Here is a 27,066-nt window from a genome sequence, read left to right on the forward strand (position 1 = left end):
TTGCTAACTTTGGTTGGTGGCAGCCTCAGTTCCTTGTTCGTCCTTCTTCTTCTTCTTCTTTTTTTTTTGTTTCTGCAAAGTCGTAGTATGAGCTCAATAAAAGCTATCTCATCAAGTTCAATCTCTTTCAATCATATTCTTCTTGATCTCTAATACAAGTTTCAGTCCCCATCTTTGCAATATCTACCTATTAGTGTTGTGTCACTCATCTCATTCACAAATTTTCTAACTTCCTTTAAATCACACATCTTGCAAAGGCCATTGATAAGTGCATTATACATGATCAACTCCGGCCTAATACCTTGATTGATCATTACCTGAAAATTCTTCCAAACCAAATCAATTTTTCATATTTGCTTGTCCATCAATGAAAGTGATAAAAGTATTACTATTCGAAACCAACCCTTTCTTGCACACGTCATCAAACAATCTTTGCAACATAAGAAGAAAAAGAAGAAAGGAACTAAGACTACTACCAACCAATGCCAATATTTAGTGCAATAACATGTACAATGACTTGAAATTTAGGGATACTTGTCTTATTTTATGGTTCATCATAAATTTATGTGTCTTATGTTTAAATTAGTTAGGGATTTAAGTATTTCTTAAAAAATTTTCGAGGATTTAATTGTCCTATTTTACTGCAATATATTGCTAATATGCAGGAAGCATTTTATCCTTTGAAATGATTTCTTGACACGTTATCCTTTGAAATGATTTCTTGACACGTCATCAACTAACGTGATATGTAGGCAAAATCCATATAGAGACATGAATAGAAGAAGTAAAATGTTTGACAGAATTAATCGTTAGAAACTGCGGTGTGATTTTCTAATCAATGAAAGGAAATGAGAATTAACAAAATAGTTAGGGGCTCAGTTGGGGTTTTACTCTTATAAATCAAGGTCAATACTGGTTCAATGATTTCTCTACAAATTTGAATGTATGATCATTTTTGGCCCATCAAAGAAATCAAATCTGAGGCCATAAATACCCATGACAAAATGAGAATAATGTGCATTAGATTTTGTAAGTTCGAGCTATGATAATGAATTGATGATCGACAACAAAAAAGTTGAATGTTTGGAAATATTTTTTATAACAAATATGTAATGAATTCTTAATGTATTAATTAAATTGTGTTGGATTATACGAAATTGTGTTGGATTAATTTATTTTATGATTGTTATGTTATGTTATTTTTATTTTTTTTTCTAATTTTTTAAAGATAATATTGATAAATACTTTCAAATATCTGTCTCTCCCGCAAAGACAATTAAATTAAAATCCACAAAAAAGATTAAGAAAGGAAGCGAACAATTTTTTTTAATAGGAAATACGAGACAAAAGAGAGATATCGGAACCACAACTATACATTACCAGTCATTTAGTATAACTGAGCCATTTTGGAATATCACCTATGGAATTATTATGGGCAAAATTATCGGTATTCAAAACACATACACTCAAATAAATAACAAAATATGTACATAACTAAATATCCATTCACCTTAATAGCATGCGTATAACAAAAATGGGTAATCCAAGTCACAAATATACACATTGAACTATTTTGCCTAGCATTAAGAATATTTTGATGGCCATAAGAGACTTTCTTTCATTTAGAACTATTTTGTCAGAACTAAAATTGTTTGAAGGCCAAAATGATAGTTTACTCCCAGTTTAAACCAACATTGAACTAAAATACATTTCAAGGTGTATATGCTGAGAGTAGCAATCACACATGTTCTAAGAATACCACCTTTGAGGAGAGTAAATGGAAAATGTGAGTTGAATATTTAGATGAGATATATATACAGCAAGTGAATTCTTTTTAACAAAATGAAAGAGAAAATCTCCAAGACATTCTTCGAACAATAAACACAAGGTACCTTAACTGCACTACAACAAAATATATAAGCCTTTCAAAGTTAATTCACTCTCTGAACTCGTCAGCTGGTGGAGCAACAAATTATACCTCAGTAAGCTCCATTCTGCAGATTGAGTACTCCCTCTCGAACAATAGAAACTCCTGAATGAGAAAGAGTCAAACGTCAAATCTGTCTCCAGATTGATAAAATAAAAATTCAACAAATTCCATTGTCAGCACAATTATTTTGTTTTATCGGGCGCCAAGAGCATGTTTGGACTGGCTTTTATAAAATAAAAAATATGATTAAAAAATATTTATCTTTTATAAATTTTTTAAAGCCAATAATACTATCATACTAAGGTTCTAAGAAAACCAAAAACAGGAGAGAATTTTGATAATTAAAAATACTTCTTAAATTATCTATAAAAACATCAAGATTCTTAAAAGAAAATCTGTACTAAAAAAGGTTAAATAAATTCTATTTTTTTTTCAGAAGTCAATCCAAATGCCTTCTACACCCCCTTCTCCCAAACCAATATTTTTATCATGCACAAAGCTCAGCATCTTTGCGAATCTAAAGAATAATACAATAAAGGAGCCAATGCTTAAAAAAAAGGTAATACAACCATCTTCCAATCTGTTTGTTTATTTTTTATGCCAACGAAAATAATGTAACCGAGAGATAATGCCTCAAGAAAGGCATAAAACAGACTACACAGGGTGAACATTTTAAACATAGAGCCTCCAGTAATTCTTTAAGATGAAGAAATTATCAACTTGCCTGTAATTGTTGTTGACTAAATAAGTGAAGAAACTTAGTTTCGGGGCTGCCAACCATTTCAATCAATCGATCGTGGCAATCAGGCATGACTCCTGATCCCATGAGAGAGACAGAAACCTATATATGACAATAAATTTGTAAAGAATAAATATATGTACACTCCAAAACTACAAGGGGGCAAACAAATCAACTGAGAAATGATGTCCAAGTGGTTACTCAATGGTAAATGAGTAATTATTTGTGACGTTCTTGACTCATTTTATCAACTTTTACGTAGATTTTGAGGATAACAAAAAATTTAAATGTCGATCAATACCATTCATTAACTTACTTGCATACAACGGAGAATGATTTCAGGGAGACAGCATCTACGGCAAAGTCCTTTCACAATGTAGGTTGCTGGGTATTCTATGGTTCCATCTTTATTGGAGTACCAAGCATCCAATCTGGATATTTCCAATGTCACCCCAGATTGGAACCGAGGAAGCTCACCTGCAATATGAAATAAATTTAATTACTGGATCTTTCATTGAGTTTCATTAAGGACTCTTTAACAGTAATTCCAGCTCAAAATCATACAAGCTGTACCATAGAAGAAAGCAAATATAATGGTCACCCTACACCATTTGATTTCAATTCACAAAACTACCTACATGAAAATTCTTCCAATGACCAATTTATTCCAAATTTTTGTCAAGACTAGACCCAATATCAATTAGTAAATGAAGAATTGAAGTAATAACTGTCAAGTCCATAATCACTCAGTCAAGAGGCTTTTAATACCTTAAGGACCAACTCTTCCCAAAAACTGTTATATTTTATTTTTATTATTTAAGGAAAGTATGTTTAATAATATTTTAGGAGTAAAAATGTTTAAAAGAGTGAAAAAAGAAATTTTATTATTTAATAAAAATAAGCTTTTTAAAATATTTGTATGTTTTGCGGATATATCCGAGCCGATCTGCAAATGTGCGGATCGGATCGGATCCGAGCTTAAAAAACATGGATATTGGATCCGATCCGATCCGCATTCACCACTCCATACCACAAAAATAAATTTATTTTTCCCTCATCTGAAACACACAGGATTCATGTGTCTAGATGCCAATGGAAGACTTTTTATTTCCAATAATCTACCTTTCCTGAGTCTAGAATTCCCAAGAACAAGCAACTCACCTCTCTTTCTCACACATCAAACACAGTCTGAAAGACTCTGTTGTTCTGTATATCAAATAGTGGCTATTCACCAAATGTTGAACCCACATCAGTAGAAACCTCCCCAAGAAATCAGTTATGAAAATGAGTTACACAGCAACAATATCATCAAATAGACACAGGTCGCCCAATTTTAGCCTCTTATTAATTTTGAACCAAGAAAAGAGAAGACCCAAGGAAGCACATCATTGCAAAATAAATTTCAAGCTTGTTTTACTATATTGATGTGCAACCCATTCTGATCTACGGCTACATATACATTAATGTTGCTTACCTTTAAAACCTGCAGCCATAATTGTTCCAAGAATACCACCATCATTGAGATTGTGTGGTCCAAGTCCATCACCAGCTATTGCTAAGCAACGGAGAACAACATCAATGCAATACTTGTCCCTTGAAGATATGGAGACATTCACCTGCACAAGATTAGATTCTACATGATGCAGAAGGTAACAATGACATTAAGCTTGGAAAAGCAGTCTCCTTACAAAGTAACAAAACATTCATCTTCCTGATTTGCAGGAAAGATGCCCATCTTCCACAATTTTCCCTTTCCAAATATTTCAAACCACAAAAGAGTTCACTCAAAGATGTAGAAAGTTATGCGAAGGGATAAAAACAAACAAAAGAAAACCATGAAAACAACAGAGCTAACTTATGAAAGTTTGTAGCAACAAGAGGTTTATGCCCCCTCTATGGTTTATTAGGTTGGATAGAACACACTTTAGAAGTTATATTTTGAACCCTGTAATATTCTTGAATTAACTTATGTTCAAGGCTTCTAAATATTCTTTTTAATATATTTTCCTTGTTTCACCCTTATGCTAACCAAGGTCTATTACTAACATGTCGCAAGCCTACATCACCCTATATTATGTTCCTCTGAACACAAGCGACTACAATCCAAGGTATATTACAAACAAGTCTACATCGATCTATTTCATGTCACTGATAGGATATCTAGTAACGCGGAAGAGTTAGAAAGATAACTCTTTGTGCAGTAAATTGTAAAGGCTAAATTTCTTTGTTTTAAATAAAAAAACCAATATCAATAAGACGGGGAAACCATTACACGATGGGAAAAAAACACCAAAGATTAGTGAAACACAACTTTCCATCTCCCAACATGTTTTGAGAGGGAAAGACCTCCAAGGCTTCAAAGAATTCATTAAAGGTGTATACTTCATTGATTCTATCGGTGACTAGTTTAGTTTCTACCTCATAAGCCTTATTTCTCAGAAAAATATATCAATAAAGTAGCATTAGTTGTGCTGAGCAATATACTCCAGATAGTGGTTTATACATCACATTGCAACAAAGAATCAACTGGGCAATGTGAAACTGACAACCAATATTGACATGTTTGTGATTCTTATTCTTTGTAGTAGCTTGTCAACAAAGACCAACATTGCAACAATAGCTTGTGAAATTGCTGGACAAGTTCTTGCTAGCAGGGATAGGCCACACTGGAGAAGGAATCAGATGGTTGGGTTGGAGATCAGAACGAATGAGTTCGACAGCAGCCAACAGTGGAAAGCAGCAACCACAGAAGGCCGTGAAAGACTGAAACATTGCCAGAATGGACAAGCAGCAGAAAAGGCAAAGGTTTGAGACGGCCAAAGTTGCACACAGCAGTTGACCAGACAGAATGCTCGAAAGGCCGGTGGAGAAAACACAGGAAGTGAACAGTGATTTCTGGAAAACAATGATGGTGAAAACACGGATTTTGAAGATCTGAGGTTGAGTTCTGAAAAAACGTTTAGAAAATAGAAACTCTGCAGAAGTTAAGGAGGATGGTTCCACATTGAAATGACATTGAGAATTAGCTTTTCTAGATTGGTAAGGAGAAAGTGAGAAGAGGATGGCTATATGTTTAATATAAAGTACTATTGATATGATTATATTGTAATTGCATGAGACAATAGACAAGACACTTCTAATTTATATTTATAATATTAGGGAACACTGCCTATGTTGAGATTAGACATATATCAAACATGGAATTGCACTAAGGCTAGGGGGGTTGACGGCAAAGGGGTTAGACAACTTAGGATGTAAACTTGGTATCCAGGAAAAGTGAAGAATAGAAATGGAGTATGCATTATCGTTGATTAGTAGTGAAGAATGAAGTGGTAAGGGTTAAAAGTGAGTGATCAGATCATTACACTACACTAGTAGTTTAGCCGGGGGCCTTTTATGTGGTTAATGCCTTGTTAGCTATATGCCCATTCAAATGCCTCTACTTAGCAACTTAAGCTTTTGCAATAGATGATTTCATGGCATAGTGTCAAAGCTTCTAAGTCTCTAATAGCCTGTAACTAACTTAAGTATGTAAAGACCCTTCTATCCCCTACAACTAGTGTGCTGAACTCTCCTCACTTGTGTATATAAGTACTGATTCAATACTCTAATGGGATCAGATTCAGCTTCTAAGTCTCTAATCACCCGTAACTAAAGTATGTAAAGACCCTTCTATCCCCTTCAACTAGTGTGCTAAACACACTCCTCGCTTGGGTATATAAGTACTGATTCATTACTCTAATGAGATCAGATTGTCTTCTCTTCTCTTCTTTCAAACTATTAGATCTAGAAGATTTAATCCAAGATGAATAGTTGGGAGACACGATTTTCTTTGGAAGAGACTTAAACAGACATGTGGGTCATGATTTTTGTAGTGAATACAAAGGATAGAAGTAATTCTCCCACCAACTAACTTCTCCGGAGATCTTACAGAGGTTAAAATCATCTCTGACAGACCAATAAGGGAGACAAACCAGAGACATATAGCTTACTGCAAACATGACTTATGGCATGATGCAACAATATCATTTCCATAGAGCAGACTGCACCTAGTGGTTATAAGGAATTGAGGTTGTTTGTATTTATAATATTAGGAAAACCCCAATCCTAGTCAAATAAGGAAACAGTAATAATAAGATATATTACCCTAAACCCTAAACCCTAATGATTAATTCTAAGATATATTACCTGATATTATGATATTTGATTGACATGTAAAGTGATACTTATATTTGTTTCTAACAGAGGGCTTAACCATACTAAAGTTTAACATACAAATTCTAAAATACAGGGCAGTATGCAGGGCTTAACCATTCAATAGTTGAACATACCATTAGTTGTCGGCTTAAGATAACCTCATGACCAGCTGATGAGTAAAGGGCACTCATCAGGGTAGTGCACACAGTAGCATCTGGACACAAACAATCTCCAGATGGCAAGCATAGCATTGAAGTGGCATGAAGTTCAAGGTAAACAGGTTCAGTCGATTCATAGACATCATTAATAGAAGCAAGCCAAGGGGTTTCTTCTCCTACATAAAGAACAAGGGTCACAACTATGACTAGAGCCCAAATACTAATGCATCAATTTCTTTTTTTTTTAAAAAAAACATAATAGTTGCTCACATGTTCCGAACTTCCGATTCATTTCTAAATACTGTGTAAGATTTTCAACTAAACTCACTTTCTAGTAGTGAAAGAGATGCTGTCAGCATTTCCTCTGCTGTTGAAATGGCCCTCTTCTTTTCCTCTAACGACAGGTCAGAGGCAGGAACTTCTGCATTCTCTAGTTCAAGTTTGAGCCAATTGCGGTAGGTTGCATCACAGGAATAATATTCACGCTAGAGAAATGCAAATAAAATATAAATGTTAAGTGTTAAATAAATATCACACAAACACAAACGTAATTGTTAAGGTAGAAATGATAAGAACGAGGAAATATCTTATATCTGGCAAGCATAACCTAGCATACCCAGTCTTGGAACTCCCTCAGATGCTCAAAAACAATATCATCTTCCGACGTCTCCGGAGTTTCGGAGAGCTGTTTCAAGGGCTCAGCGAGAAAACCAAGTGCTGTGTGCGCACCTATAGGCATTGCTGGTACTCTCCACATCGAAATTAGAGCAAACTCCCTGAACAGTATGTTGCTACATGGGGAAAACAGGTTAATTTTTTGATAAAAGGTATTATGCTAAGTAGGAGACAAGAAACTGCAGTAACTAAGAGGCGGGTGTGCATCAAGCTCCAGCAACCAAGAATCAACAAAAGAACCAGAAAAATCGGGTTCTTATCTAAAGTAGGAAATTCATAATAAATAATGTGCACAGAAAAATGAGAATAAACAGTCAAGATTAACAACAAATGTCAAACATTATTTAGATAAGTAAAAGGTATAATCTCAAATTTTATTTCAAAGTTTCGATATTGTTGCACTTTCACAAGTAGAGTTCATCAGAAACCCCAACACAACTGGAATATAATGAGGCATCCTTTACCTGTGTGTTAATGCTCGGATAAGTAATCTTTTACTAACATCTTGGAAATTAGGAATTGTTGATGGTGGTGTAAAGCAAAGCCATTGAATGGCTTTGGCTTTCTGAAGACTTTGCAGTCTGTGCTGCTCTGCAACATCTGACAGGTCAGCATATTCACCAGCCTTGATCTCCCGAGATCTCAATAAAATTCTGTTCCAAAATGTTTACTTTGAGATAGAGGAGCGTCATACACTCATATGTACAGAACATTTTTCAAGACACATCTAAATGACCCTCCAAAAACAAGCATACTCTAAAGGAAATACCTACATACCTCTCTATGATATCTTCAAAATTGCCCGTCGAATCATCCTCGGAGGAAAATGGTAAATACTCAATGGCAGAAAGGAAGATCTTGTATTTGACGTGTACACTATTGAATGAAAAAAACAAAATAAATGTTACATATAGATATTTAGTAGTGTGATTCCAGATTATAATTACTCACTAGTTGCTTTTTTCCCTTGGCACTTTTATAGAACAGTCTTGCTTTCTTAGCTGTTAGTTTCAACTCGTGGTATTATTAAATATTTCATTTAACCATTATACAAAGGAACTAGATTGCCGTGATACCATTTTTATCTTGTGGTTATTCCATCTTAATGAATTCTTTATCTAGAAATGCAAAGAATATATATAGATCCACACACCCCCCATATATACATATAAATTCCAGATAAAATGATACGGTAAAGCATTTAGTCCATGTTTGACAGCTCTCAATTTTCATGTTCGATTGGCATGTTGACAATGGTCCTCTAACCGGACACAGTTCTACTATGCAAGACATGATCATAGTTCACCTGACAAAAACTTCAATCAAGCAAACAACATACAAAGGTATGACAATGTCATCAATAACATTATAGATACGCATAAAAGACAAAAGCAAGGATACCTGCTGTCTAGCCTGAGTTCCATCATGTGCACAAAGAGGTCAATACAACGGTGACATGCAAGCTGAGAAGCATATATGCCAACCAGCTCCTCGTGCTCCTTTGAAAAGAGAAACAGTGCATACCTAATATTATACCAATATAAATGCATATTATAACAAATTTACATTTAACTTATAAAAGTATCCAGCTCCCATAATATACTTGAAACCATGTTGATAAAGACCACAAAGTCATCAAATATGAAGGAAACCTTTGCCAATGTTCGAAACAGTGTGCTCATCTTTGATTTTATTTGGAAAAAGAAGTCACAGAATACATACATGTGCAAAATGTTATCACCAACGCTAAGAATCTTGTCTCTAAAGGTATCTTTCATTTCCTCAGCAAGTAAATATCTCAGCACGAGGACTAGATGTGCACCAAATCGTATCATCTGAGAATCTCCATGAGGCCTGACAGGACATAACACAGAAATTTGGTCAACTGATTCCCACCAATTAGCAATTAGAAAGTCGTCCTACTAAAATGGCAAATTCATTATAAGGACTACCTCCCTTAAACGAGAAGATGTTCCCTTCAACAAAGCTAAACTTTCTCTATTTAACAATGAAAATTTGATCTCCCCAGATAGAGTTTAGTAAGAGAACACACATTTGATTCAGATAAGCTTATACTTCTCTGGTAACCCCTTACTCAATTTCAACCTCAGATATTCTCAGGAATGACAATGCTCTGATTACTGAGGTTTCTCATTAAAGCATATCTTTAATATGCCTCGATTGTCTTTCCATATGATTTACATGTCACATATCCTTAACATTCCCTTCCCCTAAGTATATGATTTCACATCCTAAATATCCAAATTAGCAATTATAATTCACACATCTTACCTTAATCTTGAAATAAATCACATGCATCAAGCTTGAAACATGTTAACTTATTTGTGTATGTTAATCGTGGGGGAAAATTCAAACTCAGTAATCAGTATCACATATGTCTCTGCATTGCTCTGATGCTCACTTTTTATGTAATACCTTCTTTGGTGTCTTTGTCCCATATCAACAGCAATAATTGAAAAGATATAGACAAGGAATAATAGACAAAAAAATACTATTAAGAAAAAATATAGCTGAAGTTCACAATATTTCTGTAAATATCATGGTTCTGAAAACCGTAGTGAACAGGCCAGTTCAATCAGGTTAACCAGGAACCGGTCACCTAACCAGTACAATTTAGACCAAAATACTAGTTGCAAAAAACCAGTCAAAGATATGGTAAAACCGGTAAAAAATACATTGAACTGGTCCAAATTTTATTGGAAAATGAACTAAAAATTTAATTTTTTGAATTTTTTTTAAATGTATATAATATATAAAAATATATATTTTTATATCTGACTCAAACCCGCTTAATCTTGGTTGAGCCTTTAAACCTTTGGCTTTGCCGGTTCAATGACCAGCCCAGTTTTTAGAACCTTGGTACATATAAAGAATTGGCGAATTTCACTGTAGTGAGCAAATGAGATTCGAAAGGTAATAGTAGTGCAACATCTAATCTAGCAAGTTGCTGGAATAACTGAAAATCTAGGCATAACAACTTTTCAGCAAGTGTGTTAACATGGAAAAGAAAAGATAACATTACTCACCTAAATATATTCTGATCATTTTCTGATGGTGCTATCCATGACCATATAAGGTCCAGTACACGTGGTATATCACCTTGCATTAAAGTCATCTGAAAAGGCAACGAATAGCTTAAGAAATCAGGAAAATAAAAGGGGAAGATATAACACAAGGTAAAATTTTATTCTCTCGATGCCTTAAGTAATTGCAATTGCACCATTAAGTTGAAGGGGGAAAATGAAGAGACCGAGAAGAAAGAAAGCTAAAGACTGCATCCTTTGAGCAATAGGCTCCATTTTAAACCAAGAAAAGATTTACAACTTCTATTGTTCTGTTTCATTCCCTTATTTTTTTTCTTTTGTTATTAAAAATATATGTAGAAATGCTCTAAAACGTGAAAATATTGAACACCTAGAATAAACAATGACAGAAATTCGCATATGAAATAAAAACAAGCTTTTAAGCATACCTGAATTTGTCGCTGTTGCTCCTTGCATTGTTGAGTTACAGCCTCATGCATCATTTCACTAAAATGACATTAGGAGAAAAGGATTACAAATGATAACAATAAACCATCATAAAAAGCACATTTGTAACAATAATTGTACAGTTACCCTGAATGTAGCTTCTGAAGAAGAGATGAAAGTTGTCGTGGTTGCTGATTCAAGACTTGAATAGGCCAATTTTCGGGCCCATCTGTGGGATCCAAGGAGCCATCAGCGTGTCCTGGGCTTCCATTAATTACATCACCAAAAGATCTAAGTTGATCAATTCCACCAGGCAGCGAACGTGTGATTTCCAAGTCTACCTGCACATCAAGCCAAGACTTCGCCAATGCCCAGCATGCTGACTGCAAATGTTTCAAGTTATGCAATTAATCAGCATAAGCTTCCAACATTAACAGCATGATTGAGGAGAAGATTTAGAGCCTTGCTAGGTGGTCAATGATTTTTCGGCCAGCATATAGCCAACACTCACAAGTCTGCTTAAAAAATATGAGAACAAGATGACCCAGAAGAAAAGTAGACTACATATTAGCTAAAAAATATTCATCACCTAGACTTTTTCTTTGTGGTTTGCATGCATGCAAAATATACTAGTTCATGTGTGTATCACTCAAATATGTGCAAAAGCTTGACAAAATATGGGTGCAATCATATAAAAATACAGTGTTGGCCAAGTGTTGACAAAAAAATAGCTGGCCCCCTAGAATACCCATATGAGTTATTAATTTTGCTACTTATTTTTTGGGATAAAAATTAGTTTACTATTCTACGTGCATGTAATTACGAATCAGAATCTAGCAGACAAGATTCTACCTCCCAATCTGTACACAATGGAAGCATCCGTTTTAAGTTGCTACATTGGACTGCATATACAGCAGCTTCAAATTTCCCACCAAGCTCTGATATTTTCTGCAGAATAAATTGCAAATAAAAAGTTACATTTAACAAGTTTTATATTTTAATTACAAACTGTTAAGAGTCTAGAGAAGAGAGAATTCGAGAGAGAGAGGATGTACTATCACTGTTTTTGAGATTATAATTGATTAGCACTGAATCAGTGCATTATACAGGAGTGTTTAGCTTGTAGCCTATGCAATCCTACAGGGCAGAACTACCATCCTCTATAGGCTATACTAGTATTGATCTAGCTTACTCTATTTTAACAGAAGGTTCATGAAGTCGATATAAATGAATCAACATGATATGCTATTGAACAAAAATATAAAACTATTTATCCTTTTATTAAATTAAATATTTAAATTTGATGGTAAGATGACAAACTGGTTAAAAGACGAGGGAAATTGCAATACAAGGATGTTGAGAATAAAGGATTTAAGAGTTTAATAAGCAAGATGGTATGAGAACTGAACAGAGAGAGAGAGAGAGAGAGAGAGAATTATATGGAAATAACTAAAGGAAATAATGACAGTTCTATGTAGATGGAAAGAACACGGCAGAGAGGAAGATAAAACCATATTATAGAAAATAATACCATATGGAAAAGATAAAACGTGTGGAGCAGTACATTCATTTTATTTATAAAACCTTTTAGACATAACTGAGAAAAGAACAAGTAAACAGCACAGAAGTCAATAAAACAACATTAAGTCTTCAATTAGTATTCATTTACAAACAACATTACCTCTGATGCACAATATGAAGCCCATTTCCAGAGATGCCACTGATGACCAATGCCACTTTCAAATTCAACAGCCTGCAATGTTCTACTTTTACCATTCTTCACCAGAGCTTCAACTGAAGGAAACAGGTTCAAACCTCCAAATGGACAGAGAGAGGCAGCTCTCCATGGCTGCAAAAAGCCAAAAATGTAAATAGCAGAAAGCATAGACTTCTCAGCATAAACTTATCATTTTCACTTTTCCATTGAGATCTTCACCTGTCCAGCAGAATGACAAAGTCCAGATGCCTCTTCTAGTCTTCCAGCCCTTAAAAGAGTCCAAACATCTTCTAAAAGAGATTCATCTTGTTTCTGTACCGAAAATGTAAACCATCACTGATACCAAAGTAAAAATGGGTGTGTTCACTCAATCTCCGCCTTTTAAATTCAATGTCAACAGCTATGAAGAAAACATAAAAAAAATTGAGTGCAATACGGAGTGCATTCATTTCAGCTTAAAAAAGTGGTTACTATAACTATTCATAAAGCCTTTTCCATTAGCTATTTTTGCAGCTTCAAAGAGCACCAAAATAGTTGTTTTATCACTTTATGGAGTTTGACCTTTCCAAAAAAAAATACCTTATCTCAATATTTTTATAGATATCATTTAATTGAAAAAGCACATTTGTTTTGCAACAAAAAGTTAACACAAACAAGCCCATAACAAAAAACTTTGAAAAGGCTTTTACTAGAAAGAAAATAGACGAGTAAATAGAAATGCATTAACTCAAATCATAACAAATAATCCACAAGAGTAAGGTCTTCCTACTGTCAGCGGCAACTGATATGAGCAAAAATTTGTCCTAAAAAATCATAAAATTTCTATGTGAAGAAGTGTAACAAGTAGTGCACCATAATGGGATCACCTCTCCCAATCACCATCAACACATCCACTGACAACAGAATTTCCGGTCCTTTCTTGCAAATCCACCTGGTCATTGGTTCTTCTTCCCCTAAACTGAACTGCCATTGGCTGTAAGTGGGTATTCTGGGTGAAATGGAACCCAGATGGCAGTGTTAATAAATTCAAGGCACGGCTTGTCGCAAAGGGTTTCCTTCAGAAGGTTTATTTTGATTATTATGAGACATTTTCACCAATGGTGAAGCCAGCTACTATTCAGGTAGTATTGACCCTAGCCCTCACTAATGGCTGGGTTCTAAACCAATTGGATGTGAACGTGTTCCTAGATGGTGTGCTTAGTGAAGAGGTGTACACTGAAGCAACCGGAAGGGTTCACGGATAATTCTGGGCTGGTATGCAACCTATACAAGTCGCTATACGAACTAAAACAGGCTCCGGGGGCTTGGTTTGAGACGCTGAAAACCACACTTAACAAAACTTGATTTCCAGTGGGCAAAAACTGTCTTACCTTTTGCTGGTCTATGTATTCAACATATAGATATTACAAAGATCATTGGCTGAAATGTAGTAATTTCAAGGGATCCTTCGGTTATTTCTCTCTAGGCTAATTTCTAGGGATTACTAGGCTATCCTAATCTATTTTAGGAAATACATATATGTAATAACATGTATACATAATACGGAAATTAGATAAAGTAATAACACTTAAGAGTCTCGGGTTCAACAGTGCCAAATGTGAACTCTCTCTCTTCATCAGGTCTGATCAGTCTCAGGTTAGCTATATCCTAGTCTATGTTGATGACATAATCATCACAGGCTCCACCTCTTCCTATATTCAAGAGCTTGTCACCAACCTTAACATCAGATTTGCTTTTAAAGACTTGGGAGACTTGCACTAATTTTTGGGAATAGAAGTACAGAAACGCTTAAATGGCTCTCTTTTTCTGTCCCAACAGAAGTACATCAGGGATGTACTTGAAAAGAGCAAAATGGATAAAGCCGGATCCCTTTCAACTCCTATGGTTTCTGGTCTCAAGCTGTCACATAATGGCAGTTCTAAGTTTGATAACCCTACTCTCTATAGGTCGGTTGTTGGTGCCCTGCAGTATGCTACAGTCACAAGACCTGAAATCTCATTTAGCATCAACAAAGCTTGTCAATCCATGTCCTCCCCTCAAAAGACTCATTGCAAGGCAGTAAAACGAATCCTTAGGTATCTTGATGGAACTCAGGAGCTTGGACTTGAGTTCAAGCCAGCCGCAGATGCACAGATCCAAACCTAACAGGATATTGTGATGTTAGCTGGGCTGCTGATATGGATGACAGGAGGTCCAACATCAGGTGCCCATGCGTATCTTGGCCCTAACATCATGTCTTGGTGGTCCAGGAAACGGCCCAAAGTTGCCAGATCTAGCACTGAGGCCGAGTATAGGAGTATGGTGGATCTGACCTCAAGGCCAGTTGTATATTGTGACAATCTTAGTGCTATTATGCTCGCTCACAACCCTGTTTTGCACAATAGGACAAAGCATATGGATTCATGGAAGGGAAGCTACTGATTGCCCATATTCCCTCTTATGAGCAGCCAGCTGATATGTTGACTAAGGAAGTGTCTAAATCAAAATTCCTAGGTCTAAGGAAGAAATTACTTATAACAGATTTTCAGAATTGTGGAGAGCCCAGTTTCAAGGGGTATAATAGATTGAGTTAGGAAAGCATCTAGAAGAGTCTAGAAGCCAGAAGTGGTTACTGATCCAATATACATTTGATGTGGTTACTGAACACATTTGATCCACTAACTCCTCTGTGTGCATCCTTTGTGCATACACTCTCAAGAAAACTTGAGAAGAGTTATATTTGTCGATGCCATTAACTACTAGCAGCAATCAGAGGCCACAACCTATTACATTATCCTGACCGCATAACAAAGGCTCTTCCTCAGTATGAATCACCATAAGCAGCACACAAAGATCTGGTTTTGAATTAATATCAACTTTGGGAAAAGCAAGATTAGCTAATTTTGTCATGGTTGATGGCACCCATGATTTAATCTACCCAGGCTTGTAGGCTGTGATTATGCTTGGCAGATTTGGGAGAAGATCTACATGCACTATCCCTCTAAAGCTCATCCACACCACATGAAAAGTGAACTCAGCAAAACTACAACAGGTTCACAGTCAACCTCAGTATTTCTTACAAATCAGGGCTTCCGTTGATTCCATTGTTTCAATTGGACTCCACTTTACCTAATGCAGAACATAAAGTGAGCATTCTTTATTGAGGGAACAATGGGCTGTGGTGGGTTTTGTATTTAACTTGCTTAGTTGGTGAGGGAATAAAAAAATGAGCATTCTGTTATGAGGCGGTTGGGAACCATAAAGCGGTGGGGAAGTAATGAGAGGGCATTAAAAAAAATGGCATTCAAGAGACCAGATTCTCTCCTATTCCGAGTCTGATCCCAACTTTCTGAATGCCCCCTCAATAGTCAATACATCAGAAATTTGGGATGTTACAAGTAGCACATCCCATGAATCCAAAGGTGCATAATAAATTTCCTCAACAAAACAAGCTTCAATTCCTTACTCTACAACATGTTGCAAATCATGACTCCTAATTACGATGCAACAAACTTCCTCAACAATCAGCATTTTCCATGGTTCTGAAAATCGGACCGGACTGGCCGGTCGGACTGGTCCAACCGCAAACCGGACAGTAACACAGTTCGGTTTACTGTCCCAAACAGGTGATTATAAAACCGTTTGTAAACCACTGAACCGACCGAGAACCGGCCGATCAGACCAAACTGGTACCTGGCCAGTTTACTCTAAACGATGCCGTTTAAAAAAAAAGAGAAAGGGTTCCTGAATTGAGAAACCAGTCTCTCCCCCTTTCAGGCTTTCACTCACGCAGAGCTCTTCCCCATTCTTCCTTGAAAACCCTAGCCTCCATTGCGCCGCCGTTGGTCTCACCATCGCCGCTTGGTTCATCATGGTCGTTCGCCAAATCTCCTGGTTCGTCGTGCTCGACGACCCTCCCATTCGCCCAATGCCAGCGTCTCCAGGTCTTGCTCCAACATCGTCTGTCCGTCGTGTTCGTTGCCACCTCCCCAGCATTCGTCGCCACCTCCCCATCGTCCGTCTCCATCTCACCAGTGTTCATTGCCAGCTTCCTGTCGTCCGTCGCTCTCCCTCAAATCTATGGTCACTGCCCTCGCCGAAGGTAATGCCTCGGATGCTCAGTCAGTGCTTGGTGCTTTTTCTTGGTTGATTGGCTCTGCTTGATGATAAATTTTAACTCTCTTACTGGCTTGTTCTTGCTCGTTTCGGGTTGCTTAACTCTATTACTGGCTTACTGATTGATGATAAACTGATACTGATAAATTGTTATTGGCTTGTTCTTGTTTTTTTTTCTGTTGTTAAATTTTGTTAAAAGTTTCTTGATGATAAATTTTGTGCTCATTGCCTAAAGGAATACTTGAAATTCAATCACAAAATGTAACAAATTGTGTATTGAAATGAACTCGCATAATCATCGTCTTACTGACATTTTAGTAACTATGTTTTACTGTTTTAGCTCCCAGAAACCAGGTAATTATCATTTCCGTCTATGTTAATACCATTGAATAGAAGGAAACACTAAAATGATGTGATTAATCACTATTATGTCAACTTGAAAATAATTGTGTGCAAAGTTTGAAAGTTGTTAATTTCACCTTATGCTTAATATCAACAAGCCTCACTTTTTGACTTAAAATTTAACTGTTTGACACTATGCAATTTGATTTATTGGTTAAGAAATCACCTTCTAGAATCTTTGGGATTTCATACTTTAAAACTGAACTTGATTAGCCAAATAAAGTGGCAACAAACACGCCAAAACATGAATACATGTATCTTTGATAGTACATTTTGCCATAAGTTGGTGCTTAATATTCTTATTGATTTCTAAGGTTGTTGTTTTTGTTTTAACTTTTAAGGCCGTGTTTTGTGCTCAATTTTCATTTTGTAGGAAATAGTTGGAGGTACATAAGAATAAAAAAAGAAGACTATCCCAATGGTACTACTATGTTGATTCTGGTCCTCCACAAGCTTGAACATAGATGTCATTTTATATTTGGATATTTTCTTTTGTCATTTAACTTTTAAGATTGTATTTTGATAAGATCATAAGATTTTAGTTGATAACATTTGATATACTGCCTTAAATTTGGAAGACATTTTAAGATTTATATTAGACTATACTTATGTTTTAGGATATTTATTTATATTTTGTCTGTTATTTTATTATAAAACAGTTTTTATGGTTGAACCAGTTGGACCAATGAACCAGTAAACCAGTAACTAAAGCGGTTTGATGACCGGTCCGGTTTTTATGACCTTGGCATTTTCTGTTCTTCTTTTGAGAGATTGTGGTGGCCAGCTACTGGTAGACTTGGCCAAAGCCAAAAAAAGATGCTCTAGAGGTTCCAACACATATATTTTTCTCCTGCAAGGTCTCCTAGTCCTATGAGTAGTGTCTTTAACCATATCATAATACATCTATCTTCTTCGATTCTCTAAATCTCTCTATGCACTTTCCTTATCTTGTTTTCCAATACTTTTTAAACAGATACCATGCATCAGGGAGAGAATTATTGCATGATCTATCAGTCCAAAATCTTCTGCAATAACAACTAAATGGCTAACTTCATGATACTATATGCAAGTTCCAATATGAAGTATTAATTATGGTTTTTAAATCTATTGAAGGTAAGTAAAGAAGAAAGGAAAATAAATTGGTATATGGTATATCCATGTATGATATAGATCAACGTGGGAACCAAGTGACTGAAGTATGAAACGGCAAAGCAATCATGTGTAAAATACCATGTCATCAGGCAATAAGTTTGCATTTTCACGAGTCGGAGCATCAAAATCCAAGTGATGAACAATGTTCATATCAGCTTTCTCTTTCCTTAAGTAACGTTGAGTATGATGCCAAACACCAGAACTAGGAAGATAACTACCAACATGAGATCCACGCACCTACAAAATAATGCAACATCATATGTAACCAAACAAGAATACTAACACATAAGGTGAGGCAATATGAAATATAAAAGTTTATCAATTTGGGACGGATTGCAATAATGAAAAATATGCACCATTATTTTGAATAAACCAAAGCTTATTTGCAACTTGTACTCAATGCACCTAAAATTATTTCAAACAAGTAACTTCATAAGATGGTGCATCAGGTGCAATTATTATGGATACTTTATGGTGTGCTTATATGTAATAAGAGACAAAATAAAGAAATAAATTATGGTTTACTGTGTTCTTATAAACCCTAAATAAATTATGATGATGATGACTTTAAATCATGTACTTAATACAAGTCACCTCAAAATAAAATACCATAGATTCTAAAATCTCCAATTTAAACAATTAAACAATAGACCAAAAAGAAAGTAAAGTTTTGATGAAAAGTATGGGCGCTGCATATTATCCTTCAGTGCACTTCACTAGGCTGGAGTACTTGCATCTTCATGGGTTTTTCTTTGCCTTCAAAGTAGTAAAATTTCAATTATGCGAAGGGACTGGTACCTATGCTGTTTGGTTTCTAATTTCATTTCCTATTTCATTTTCAATGTTTTCTGTTTTCATAATTTTGTGAACAAAAAAAGTGAGAATAAATATCAGTTTTATGTTTACATTTCCAGTTTTCACTGTTTCCTTCATAAAAAACGGAAAAACAGAAGTTTTAAAAAATGAAAATGAGGGGGGAAAAGAAAAACATAAAACCAAATATGTTCCAGGTTTCATTCTTGATTTTCATTTTGCATTTCAATAGTTTCTGACACTATTCTAGGGAAGATAACGTATTGAGATATATTTTATAGATTTGGTTGTACAGTGAATTAGTGGTTAATAGAGTAAGCTAGTGAGGAAGCTAAGTGTAGAACATTCTCCCAGAATTATAGGTTTCCTAAGCACGTTGCTCTATCTCACTGATACCAGTTATTACTTCTAAGTTCTAACACATTATTTGTGAATAGAATCAACTTTCCACACAGCAAATGTAGAAATGAATTACCTTTTCTTCCAAGTCAAGAGCTTTTGAAGCTAAGCCCTCCAACCACTGGACTATCCGAAGGCATAATTGAGCAGTATGGTCTTCTGAAACAAACTCACAAGCCACAGCATGGGAGGTTCCTGACACCTGTGATGAGTCAATAGATCTCAATCATTTATTCAGAGGACTCAGATGAGTGATTGATTATCTAACCATGTAAAATAACACCGCCGACACACACACAACATACCGGTATTTGCTCTTTAGATAGTTCTTCAGTCACTGCAAAAGAAAGAACTGTCAGAGGATAAAGCTACAAATAAAACATGAACATGCATAGCATCCAAAAAGAAATGCAAGAAAGGAGAACAGAATTTGGAAGGATGAACTTAAGCTACAGAGCCACTCTTTTGTGTATCTCTCCTATAATGATTAAGGATGGATACTTACAGGGACTTAGTACTTAGTAGAATATGTTGGGGAAAATGTCCTAGCGAACTGGAAATTCATCTATGTGGGAAATCAGTTACCAGTAAATAATTTTCTCAACATCCAATTGGAAGTTTTCTGAAGTATGAGATGAAGATTAATATCAAATCAATTACCTTCCCATCCTTAAAAGATCAAATTATAAAGGTGATTTAATGAATGAAAAGTCCAACCAATAGCAATGTTGAGTGCATCAATGCAAAGAGAAATAATTTGATATTTTTAAAAATAGATTTGAAAGGCACCTGAAACCTTAAGAATTACACAAAATCAAACCCACTCAGAAGGTCATCATTAAACTATTAAAATAGAATATCAAAGGTTTGAGATATATTTCCTTTTCCATAAACAAACCACAGCAAAGACCACGTTGCAGCCTCATCAAGCAAGAGCTGAGCCTTCTGCCTCATCAATTTGTCCTCAACAACTCGATGCTTAACATTCAAACCATACCTATAAAACAACATCAATTATAGTATGAAAAGTAATTTCATAATACAGGTACACTCACAATATTTATTATATGTCGTTGAAAAGGCTGAGAAAATATATATGAGAAAAACGCTTGTTCTTTTATATATATATATATATATATATATATATATATATATATATATATATATATATATATATATATATATATATATATATATATAGAGTCAGCAATTACAACGAATGAGTGTGATAATTTTCTCGGAGTGCTTAGTTTCTATACAACTAATTCCTAGGCCTGACTAGTTTCTACATAGTCAAATGTTTCTTTCCAACATCCTCCCTCAAGCTGGAGCATATAAGTTAAATGTTCCAAGCTTGCTACACAGATACTGAATCCGACGTACACCGAGTGACTGAAAATATCTTCTAGATGTTCACCGAAGCTTGTTTAGTGATTACTTCCTTTGAGAGAACTTTTTCTCGAACAAAATGACAGTCAACTTCGTTGTTTTGTTCTTTCATGAAATAGTGGATTAGAAGCTATATGAAAGACTGCTTGATTATCACAAAATAATTTCATTTCTTTGAAGTCACCAAATCTTAACTCTCAAAGAAGCTCTTTGATCCAAATGAGTTCACAACTAACTGTGGCCAAAGCACAGTATTCTGCTTCAGCATTAGGGTGTGCTACAACATTTTGTTTTTTACTTTTCCAAGAGACAAGATTTCCTCCAAGAAACAAGCAATAACCTATAGTAGATTGTCTATCAACGGCACAGCCTGCACAATTTGCATCACCGAAACCAATAATGTGAGAATTCCCTTTTTCTTCATAAAATATACCTTGTACAAGCAATCTTTTAATATATCTCAATATTTGCATTACTGCATTCCAATGATCTAAGCAAGGAGATTGCAGAAATTAACTTACTACAGCTAATGCAAAACAAATGTCTGCTCCAGTAATAGTGAGATATAGAAGTTTTCGAATTAATATTTATTCCTTTCAGGATACTAATATTGGCTCCCACTAATTAGGTAGTAACTTAAGATTTGGATCCATTAGACTGCCAGTTGGTCTACAATTCATCATCTTAAGTTTCCTTGAGTATATCTAGAGCATACTTCTTTTAAGAGATAACAACACCAATGCTAGATTGGGTAACTTCAATTCCAAGAAAGCATTTTAGCTTGCCCAAACCTTTGGTTCAATTTTCAACTGATTAATCCTTTCATGATCATCACCTGTGATAACAATATCATCCACGTACATTATCAAGTAAACACTTTTCCCTTGTGAATTATGACAGTATAAAACCGAATGATCTGCCTCGCTTTGTTTCATCCGAAAGCTCAAAAAATGCTGAATTTCAAAAACCATGATTTGGGGGATTGTTTCAGCCCATAGATTGAACATTGCAACTTGCAAACTAATCCAAACACCCCTTGAGAAACAAAGCCAGGCGGTTGCTCCATGTAAACCTCTTCCCCTAGATCACCATGAAGGAAGGCACTCTTGATATCCAATTGATGTAGCAACCAATGACAGATAGCAGCCATAGCTAAGAAAAGATGAACTGAAGTGATTTTGGCTACGGGAGAAAAGGTATCTCCATAGTCAAGGCCATAAATTTGAAAGTATCCTTTTACAATAAACCTTGCTTTAAGACAAGGAATTTGTCCATTTGGACTGACTTTGATTGTGTATACTCAAATACATCCAACTGTGGTTTTGACTGGAGGAAGAGAGACCAGCTCCCAAGTACCATGATGCTCTAAAGCTTGCATTTTATCAATCATGGCTTGACACCATCCTAGATGATCAAGTGCCTCTTCAACTCTTTCGGGTATTGAAATAAGTGATAGATGCTACAAAGGTGCACTAAGACGAAGATAATTGGTGATAACTATAAATAGGATGTGGATTTCTGGTGGACTGTGTACCTTTGCAAACTACTCTGATATGAAAAGTAGTTTTGTAATAAAAGTACACTCACCATATGTCTTGATCAGGACAGCATCAACAAATGAATTTTAAATATGATCTTACAAAACTTAGCAAGATGCTACAAATTAAAACAAGGTTTCTAAACAAGAAAAAATCAAAAATACTAGAAGATAGCCCTATGTACTTTTTGTTTTGGTCCACTGTAATACTGTATGAGCTTTTATTAGAAGAGTGGAAACTCTTTTGCAATTAATTTTAAAAAAAGCATGGTTTCTGTTGAGAGAGGTTGTATATTATATCATACATTTAGTATACTAGACAGTTATTAAATATGTCAATTTTCTAGATATACGTAACCAATATTTGTTTCCTAATTTATACAAGAAATCATAGTCATTACACAATAATTACAAATTATGGAAATTAATTGCCAAAATGCCTATATACTACAACTATTTTTTACAACAACGAATAATATTCAGCTCTTCGTATTTTCCATCTTTTTTTCTCAAATTAACCCAAACCTCTCAATCTGGGAGCCTAGTGACCTTTTGCTACCTTCATTGTGTCTTTGGCTCTGTGATCTTTGCCAATGTGACTCATCAGCATTGTAAATAACTAGATCTAAAGCTTTCAGTCAGATGTCTTTTCCTAGGCATACTCAAAAAAAGAAAGGGTAAAAACACTGTAACCCATCTAGTCAATCATATTTTGTTTCCACGGATTTCACCTTTAATGAAACTTAGTCATTGTTAAGCTATAATCAATTTCAAGAGGAAAATTACCACACAGGAATTGCCACTTCAAGTATTGTTAGATCCAACCAATTTTTCATGTATAGCTAGCCTCTCTCCTATACCAGTGGAATAAACTCAAGAAGAAGCAAACAGACCAGTTTTCACGTAACATGTAAGAAGGAAACCTAATCCAATTGGTCCAACAACAACTTCAAGAGTTTGAACCTATAGTAAGATTGTTGAGAGACCAAAAGAAAACATATGAATGGCGTGCAACAAGATAATCAATATTGTAAGATAAAAAGAAAGGAAGGAAGCATTACAGTTTTCCAACTTCCTATAGACAAAATGTAATTTAATAATTCCAGCATAATATTGAGTCTATGTGTGTGAATGCTTACAGTGCAAGACTTTCAAGTAGAATGATATTTATGCTGATTACAGTAGTAAATATACCTGATAGATTCTGAAACATCTCGACATGCATTCTCAAAACGTAGTATCAGATCAGAAACAGGCATCAATCCTGTAAATGAGTTCAACCAAATCAAAATTACATGATTCATTTCTCATGCCCCTACAATTTGTGACAGAAAAGGCACATGCTCAAAGGAGCACAAAGTCGTAATCTCAACATGGGAAAGTCCAACTAAATGCCCAAAAAATATGAAGAAATGTTATGTAACTACAAGAGATCAAATGATACAAATGACACCATGTCCTTTTCGGGGAAAGATGGAGTGCACAAAAGCAACAAAAAGGGTACATCAATACAATAAATCCCTCCCTTCCCTTTGTAAGAGCTTATTGGAAATTTCACAATAAAATTGCAAGCTAAACTCCTAAAAGAAGGCAAATAACAACTAACCCTTTCCTAAGGCCAAAGATAGAAAGCATGGTTGTCAGGATCACATAGGGTTGCATGCTCCTGCGCTCATGGAAGCTATTACCATTCTCGTACCTACTCTTCAGCACAGAGTTGAAGGAATGGTTCCGACTGCAACGCAGGAGCGATAGGATTGGTGGATCCTTGAGAAGTAGCTGATTCAGGTAAAACACTAAGGGCATGCCCCCTCTCTTGAGGTGTATATATGAATACAATTGTCTATTGCCAACTTGCATTCCATGGTATGTTCCTAATTCTCATTCATCCCCCCCCCCTCTTTTTTTTCCCTGTTCTCCTCACAAGCTTGAAGAAGGTCTTAGCATGAACCATTATGCTTCTAGAAATTTAAAACAAACAAGAAAAATATATACTTGCTGGTATCAAATGAAACATCAAGTTCAAAGAGATCATGTGTATCCTGAATTAACAGAAAAAAAAAATAAAAAAGAAAAGAAAAGAAAAAGGCAGATGAATGAAATGAAGTTCACTAGTACTGTATATAAATAAATGTACTTGCAGCACCTTGCATAGCACAGTCAAGCAGAGATCCAAATAAAGTAAAAATCGTTTCTGCACCATCTCCCAATGAGTCACCATCCTGTTTACAAGCTTTTAATGAGTGGCGTATAGAGTCAAAACCAGCATCAACAACAGGGATTCCTTGAATATCAGAAGACAGCATCCTTTTAGAGGAAGGTTGTATCTTTTCTTCATAGTATTCAGCATCAAGACCCTCAACCTCTTGTTTAATGTTTTCAAGAAGAAGTGCAGCATTAGTAGGGCTGTGGATACTTTGGCCATCATATAAAAGCCCAGTTTCACTCAACTTGGAAGCTGAGTTATCTTGATGGATTGAAGCACCAGAAGTTGAGTGCCTCTTCCTGCATCAATTCCATTCTTGAAAGTCAACACAGAAGTCTGAGAAACACTAACAAAACCCTAGCAATTAAATGATTTGCAGTTTTAAAAAGAATACAGAGCTAAGATTATAAAGAAGACCACCAAGTTCTCACACTCCCAAGGAACTCAAACCTTTCAATACTATCTTCCATATACCATCCAATGCACCAACCCACAATCATTAACAACACACTCAATTAAGGGAATGTAGGTGAATTTCGCAGCTTCATAGGTTAAGATGTCAAGCAATCAAAAAAATAATTGTGTGTTGTGCCCTAATACCTAGTGACTCACAACAGGAAGGGAACTCCCAACTTAAAAAAAGAAATGAAAAAGGCAATGGTTGATATGCAGCTTTGAATATGGAACAATGGAGAGAGGAAGATTCAAATACCCGTATCTGCGAAACTTCTGTCTAGTGGAGAGGTTCTGAGGATCGAAGATGCTGGGAGAGGTGTCCATTCCGTCATCCATAGTGGTTGACACTGTAGATTACTGCGATCAATAACAGCGAGGATGCGAAGGATGGCAGAGAAGACGCGAAGTGAAGGAGGAAGAGGACGCGTGATGCGCCAGTAGTGGAGCACACGAGGAGCGAGAGCGGTGGAGCAGCGGCGGATGGCGCGACGGCTCGAGGCTGGAGGCCGGAAGGCAGCCGCGGATGATTCAGAGGGAGTGACAGGGTTTTAGGGTTTGTTTTTTTTTTTGTTTGTGGGGTGTTAGGGCTGACTGGGGCTAACCCTGTTCCAACCCTTTTCTTTTGGGCTTTTCTGGAATCAGGGCCTGTAAGATTTTTCTTTTTAACTTTTGGTACTATGGTCCAAAATTGTTAAAGAAGACTTAGAACTGCTCCTAGAGGGCAGAGGCTAGAGTAAATGATTAACTCACGTTATTATAAGCACATTAAATGATTAACTTTTTTAAGATGATTTGTATTTATTAAAATTAAAAAAATTTAATATAATTTTATATATTAAATAACTTTTAAATTTACTTTTGTATTTATGTTTAGTATAATATTTTTTAATTTTAAAAATTATTTTACTAAATATAATTATTATTATTTGTATTTATTGAAAGTCATTTTTAATTTAATTTACTAAATATAAGTGTTATAACTATTAAAAAGCTATTTTTTGAATACTAATTTTTATAAGTTATTTTTGAAAAGTAAAAATTTTATCAAACCAAGTCTAATATATTTTATCATCAACCAACTAATATTATCGATGTTTAAATCTTATCTTGTACATACATTAGCGGCAAAGAAAGACGTTAGGATGTTGGCCATGTCGTCGGGAAATTTCAAAGTCCATTCTGGAGAACTTTCCGAGATATCATTTGGCCCTGGGGATCGCTGATGCCACGACCTTCTCGAGGACCTGCCAATGATAATCACAACGAGAATTGAGACGGATTTATTCAAATAAATCTTGGTGGACACAGGGGTTGATTCAAACATCATGTTTTGAAACGTGTTTGGCGCCCTGGGACTTAAGGAGAACGACCTCAAAGATCACTGTCATGGGGTCGTAGCATTGGGAGACAACTACATCAAATCTGACGGTTCTGTCACCCTCCCAATCTGCATAGGTTTCGGGGCGAGCCAGAAGTAGATAATGGCTGAGTTTGTGGCCCTAAGGGATTCTATGGCCGATAACATCATTCTTGGAAGAAGGACCATCAACGAGTTGTCGACCATCATTTGCACGAAGCTCCTCACAATGAAATTCGTGGCGGATGATGGATCTGTGGGGTTGATCCGGGGAGACTTGGAAACAGCAGTTGCTTGGGACAACGCTAGCCTAGCACTTAGAAAGAAATCAAAGGAGGCATTTGTGGTGTTCT

The 27,066-nt window shown here is 35.6% G+C and overlaps 1 protein-coding gene across 2 annotated transcripts; it reads right to left on the bottom strand.

Moving 5' to 3' along the window:
• Nucleotides 1–1,778: 1,778 nt before the first annotated feature.
• LOC112790120 (nuclear pore complex protein NUP107) lies at nt 1,779–25,990 on the bottom strand. Of its 2 annotated transcripts, XM_072235251.1 has the most exons (25): nt 25,613–25,875; nt 24,841–25,199; nt 24,301–24,655; nt 23,889–23,958; nt 20,650–20,765; nt 20,074–20,105; nt 19,845–19,970; nt 18,635–18,793; nt 13,127–13,219; nt 12,872–13,039; nt 12,043–12,138; nt 11,338–11,573; nt 11,193–11,250; nt 10,747–10,835; nt 9,422–9,553; nt 9,101–9,223; nt 8,477–8,575; nt 8,164–8,352; nt 7,641–7,815; nt 7,353–7,509; nt 7,001–7,200; nt 4,144–4,285; nt 2,986–3,146; nt 2,655–2,771; nt 1,779–2,032 (listed from the first exon to the last, which is right to left on the bottom strand). In XM_072235251.1, the coding sequence occupies exons 4-25, from the start codon at nt 23,951–23,953 to the stop codon at nt 1,973–1,975; spliced, it is 2,793 nt and encodes a 930-aa protein (XP_072091352.1). In that variant the 5' UTR covers nt 23,954–23,958; nt 24,301–24,655; nt 24,841–25,199; nt 25,613–25,875; the 3' UTR covers nt 1,779–1,972. The 2 variants fall into 2 exon arrangements, with proteins under 2 accessions (XP_072091352.1, XP_025688147.1); XM_025832362.3 differs by lacking the exon at nt 24,301–24,655 and having other exon boundaries at nt 25,613–25,990.
• Between the last annotated feature and the right edge of the window lie 1,076 nt (nt 25,991–27,066).

Source organism: Arachis hypogaea, chromosome 1, assembly GCF_003086295.3.
Source record: "Arachis hypogaea cultivar Tifrunner chromosome 1, arahy.Tifrunner.gnm2.J5K5, whole genome shotgun sequence".
In the NCBI taxonomy this organism is placed as follows: Eukaryota; Viridiplantae; Streptophyta; class Magnoliopsida; order Fabales; family Fabaceae; genus Arachis; species Arachis hypogaea.

Excerpts from the sequence above, each read along its gene's own strand:
- LOC112790120 (XM_025832362.3), bottom strand. The coding sequence starts at position 25,692 with ATGGATGACGGAATGGACACCTCTCCCAGCATCTTCGATCCTCAGAAC. Across the intron at positions 9,554-10,746 it reads AATGATCAGAATATATTTAG|GCCTCATGGAGATTCTCAGA; the intron begins GTGAGTAATGTT and ends ATGTCCTGTCAG. Across the intron at positions 4,286-7,000 it reads TCTTAAGCCGACAACTAATG|GTGAATGTCTCCATATCTTC; the intron begins GTATGTTCAACT and ends AATCTTGTGCAG.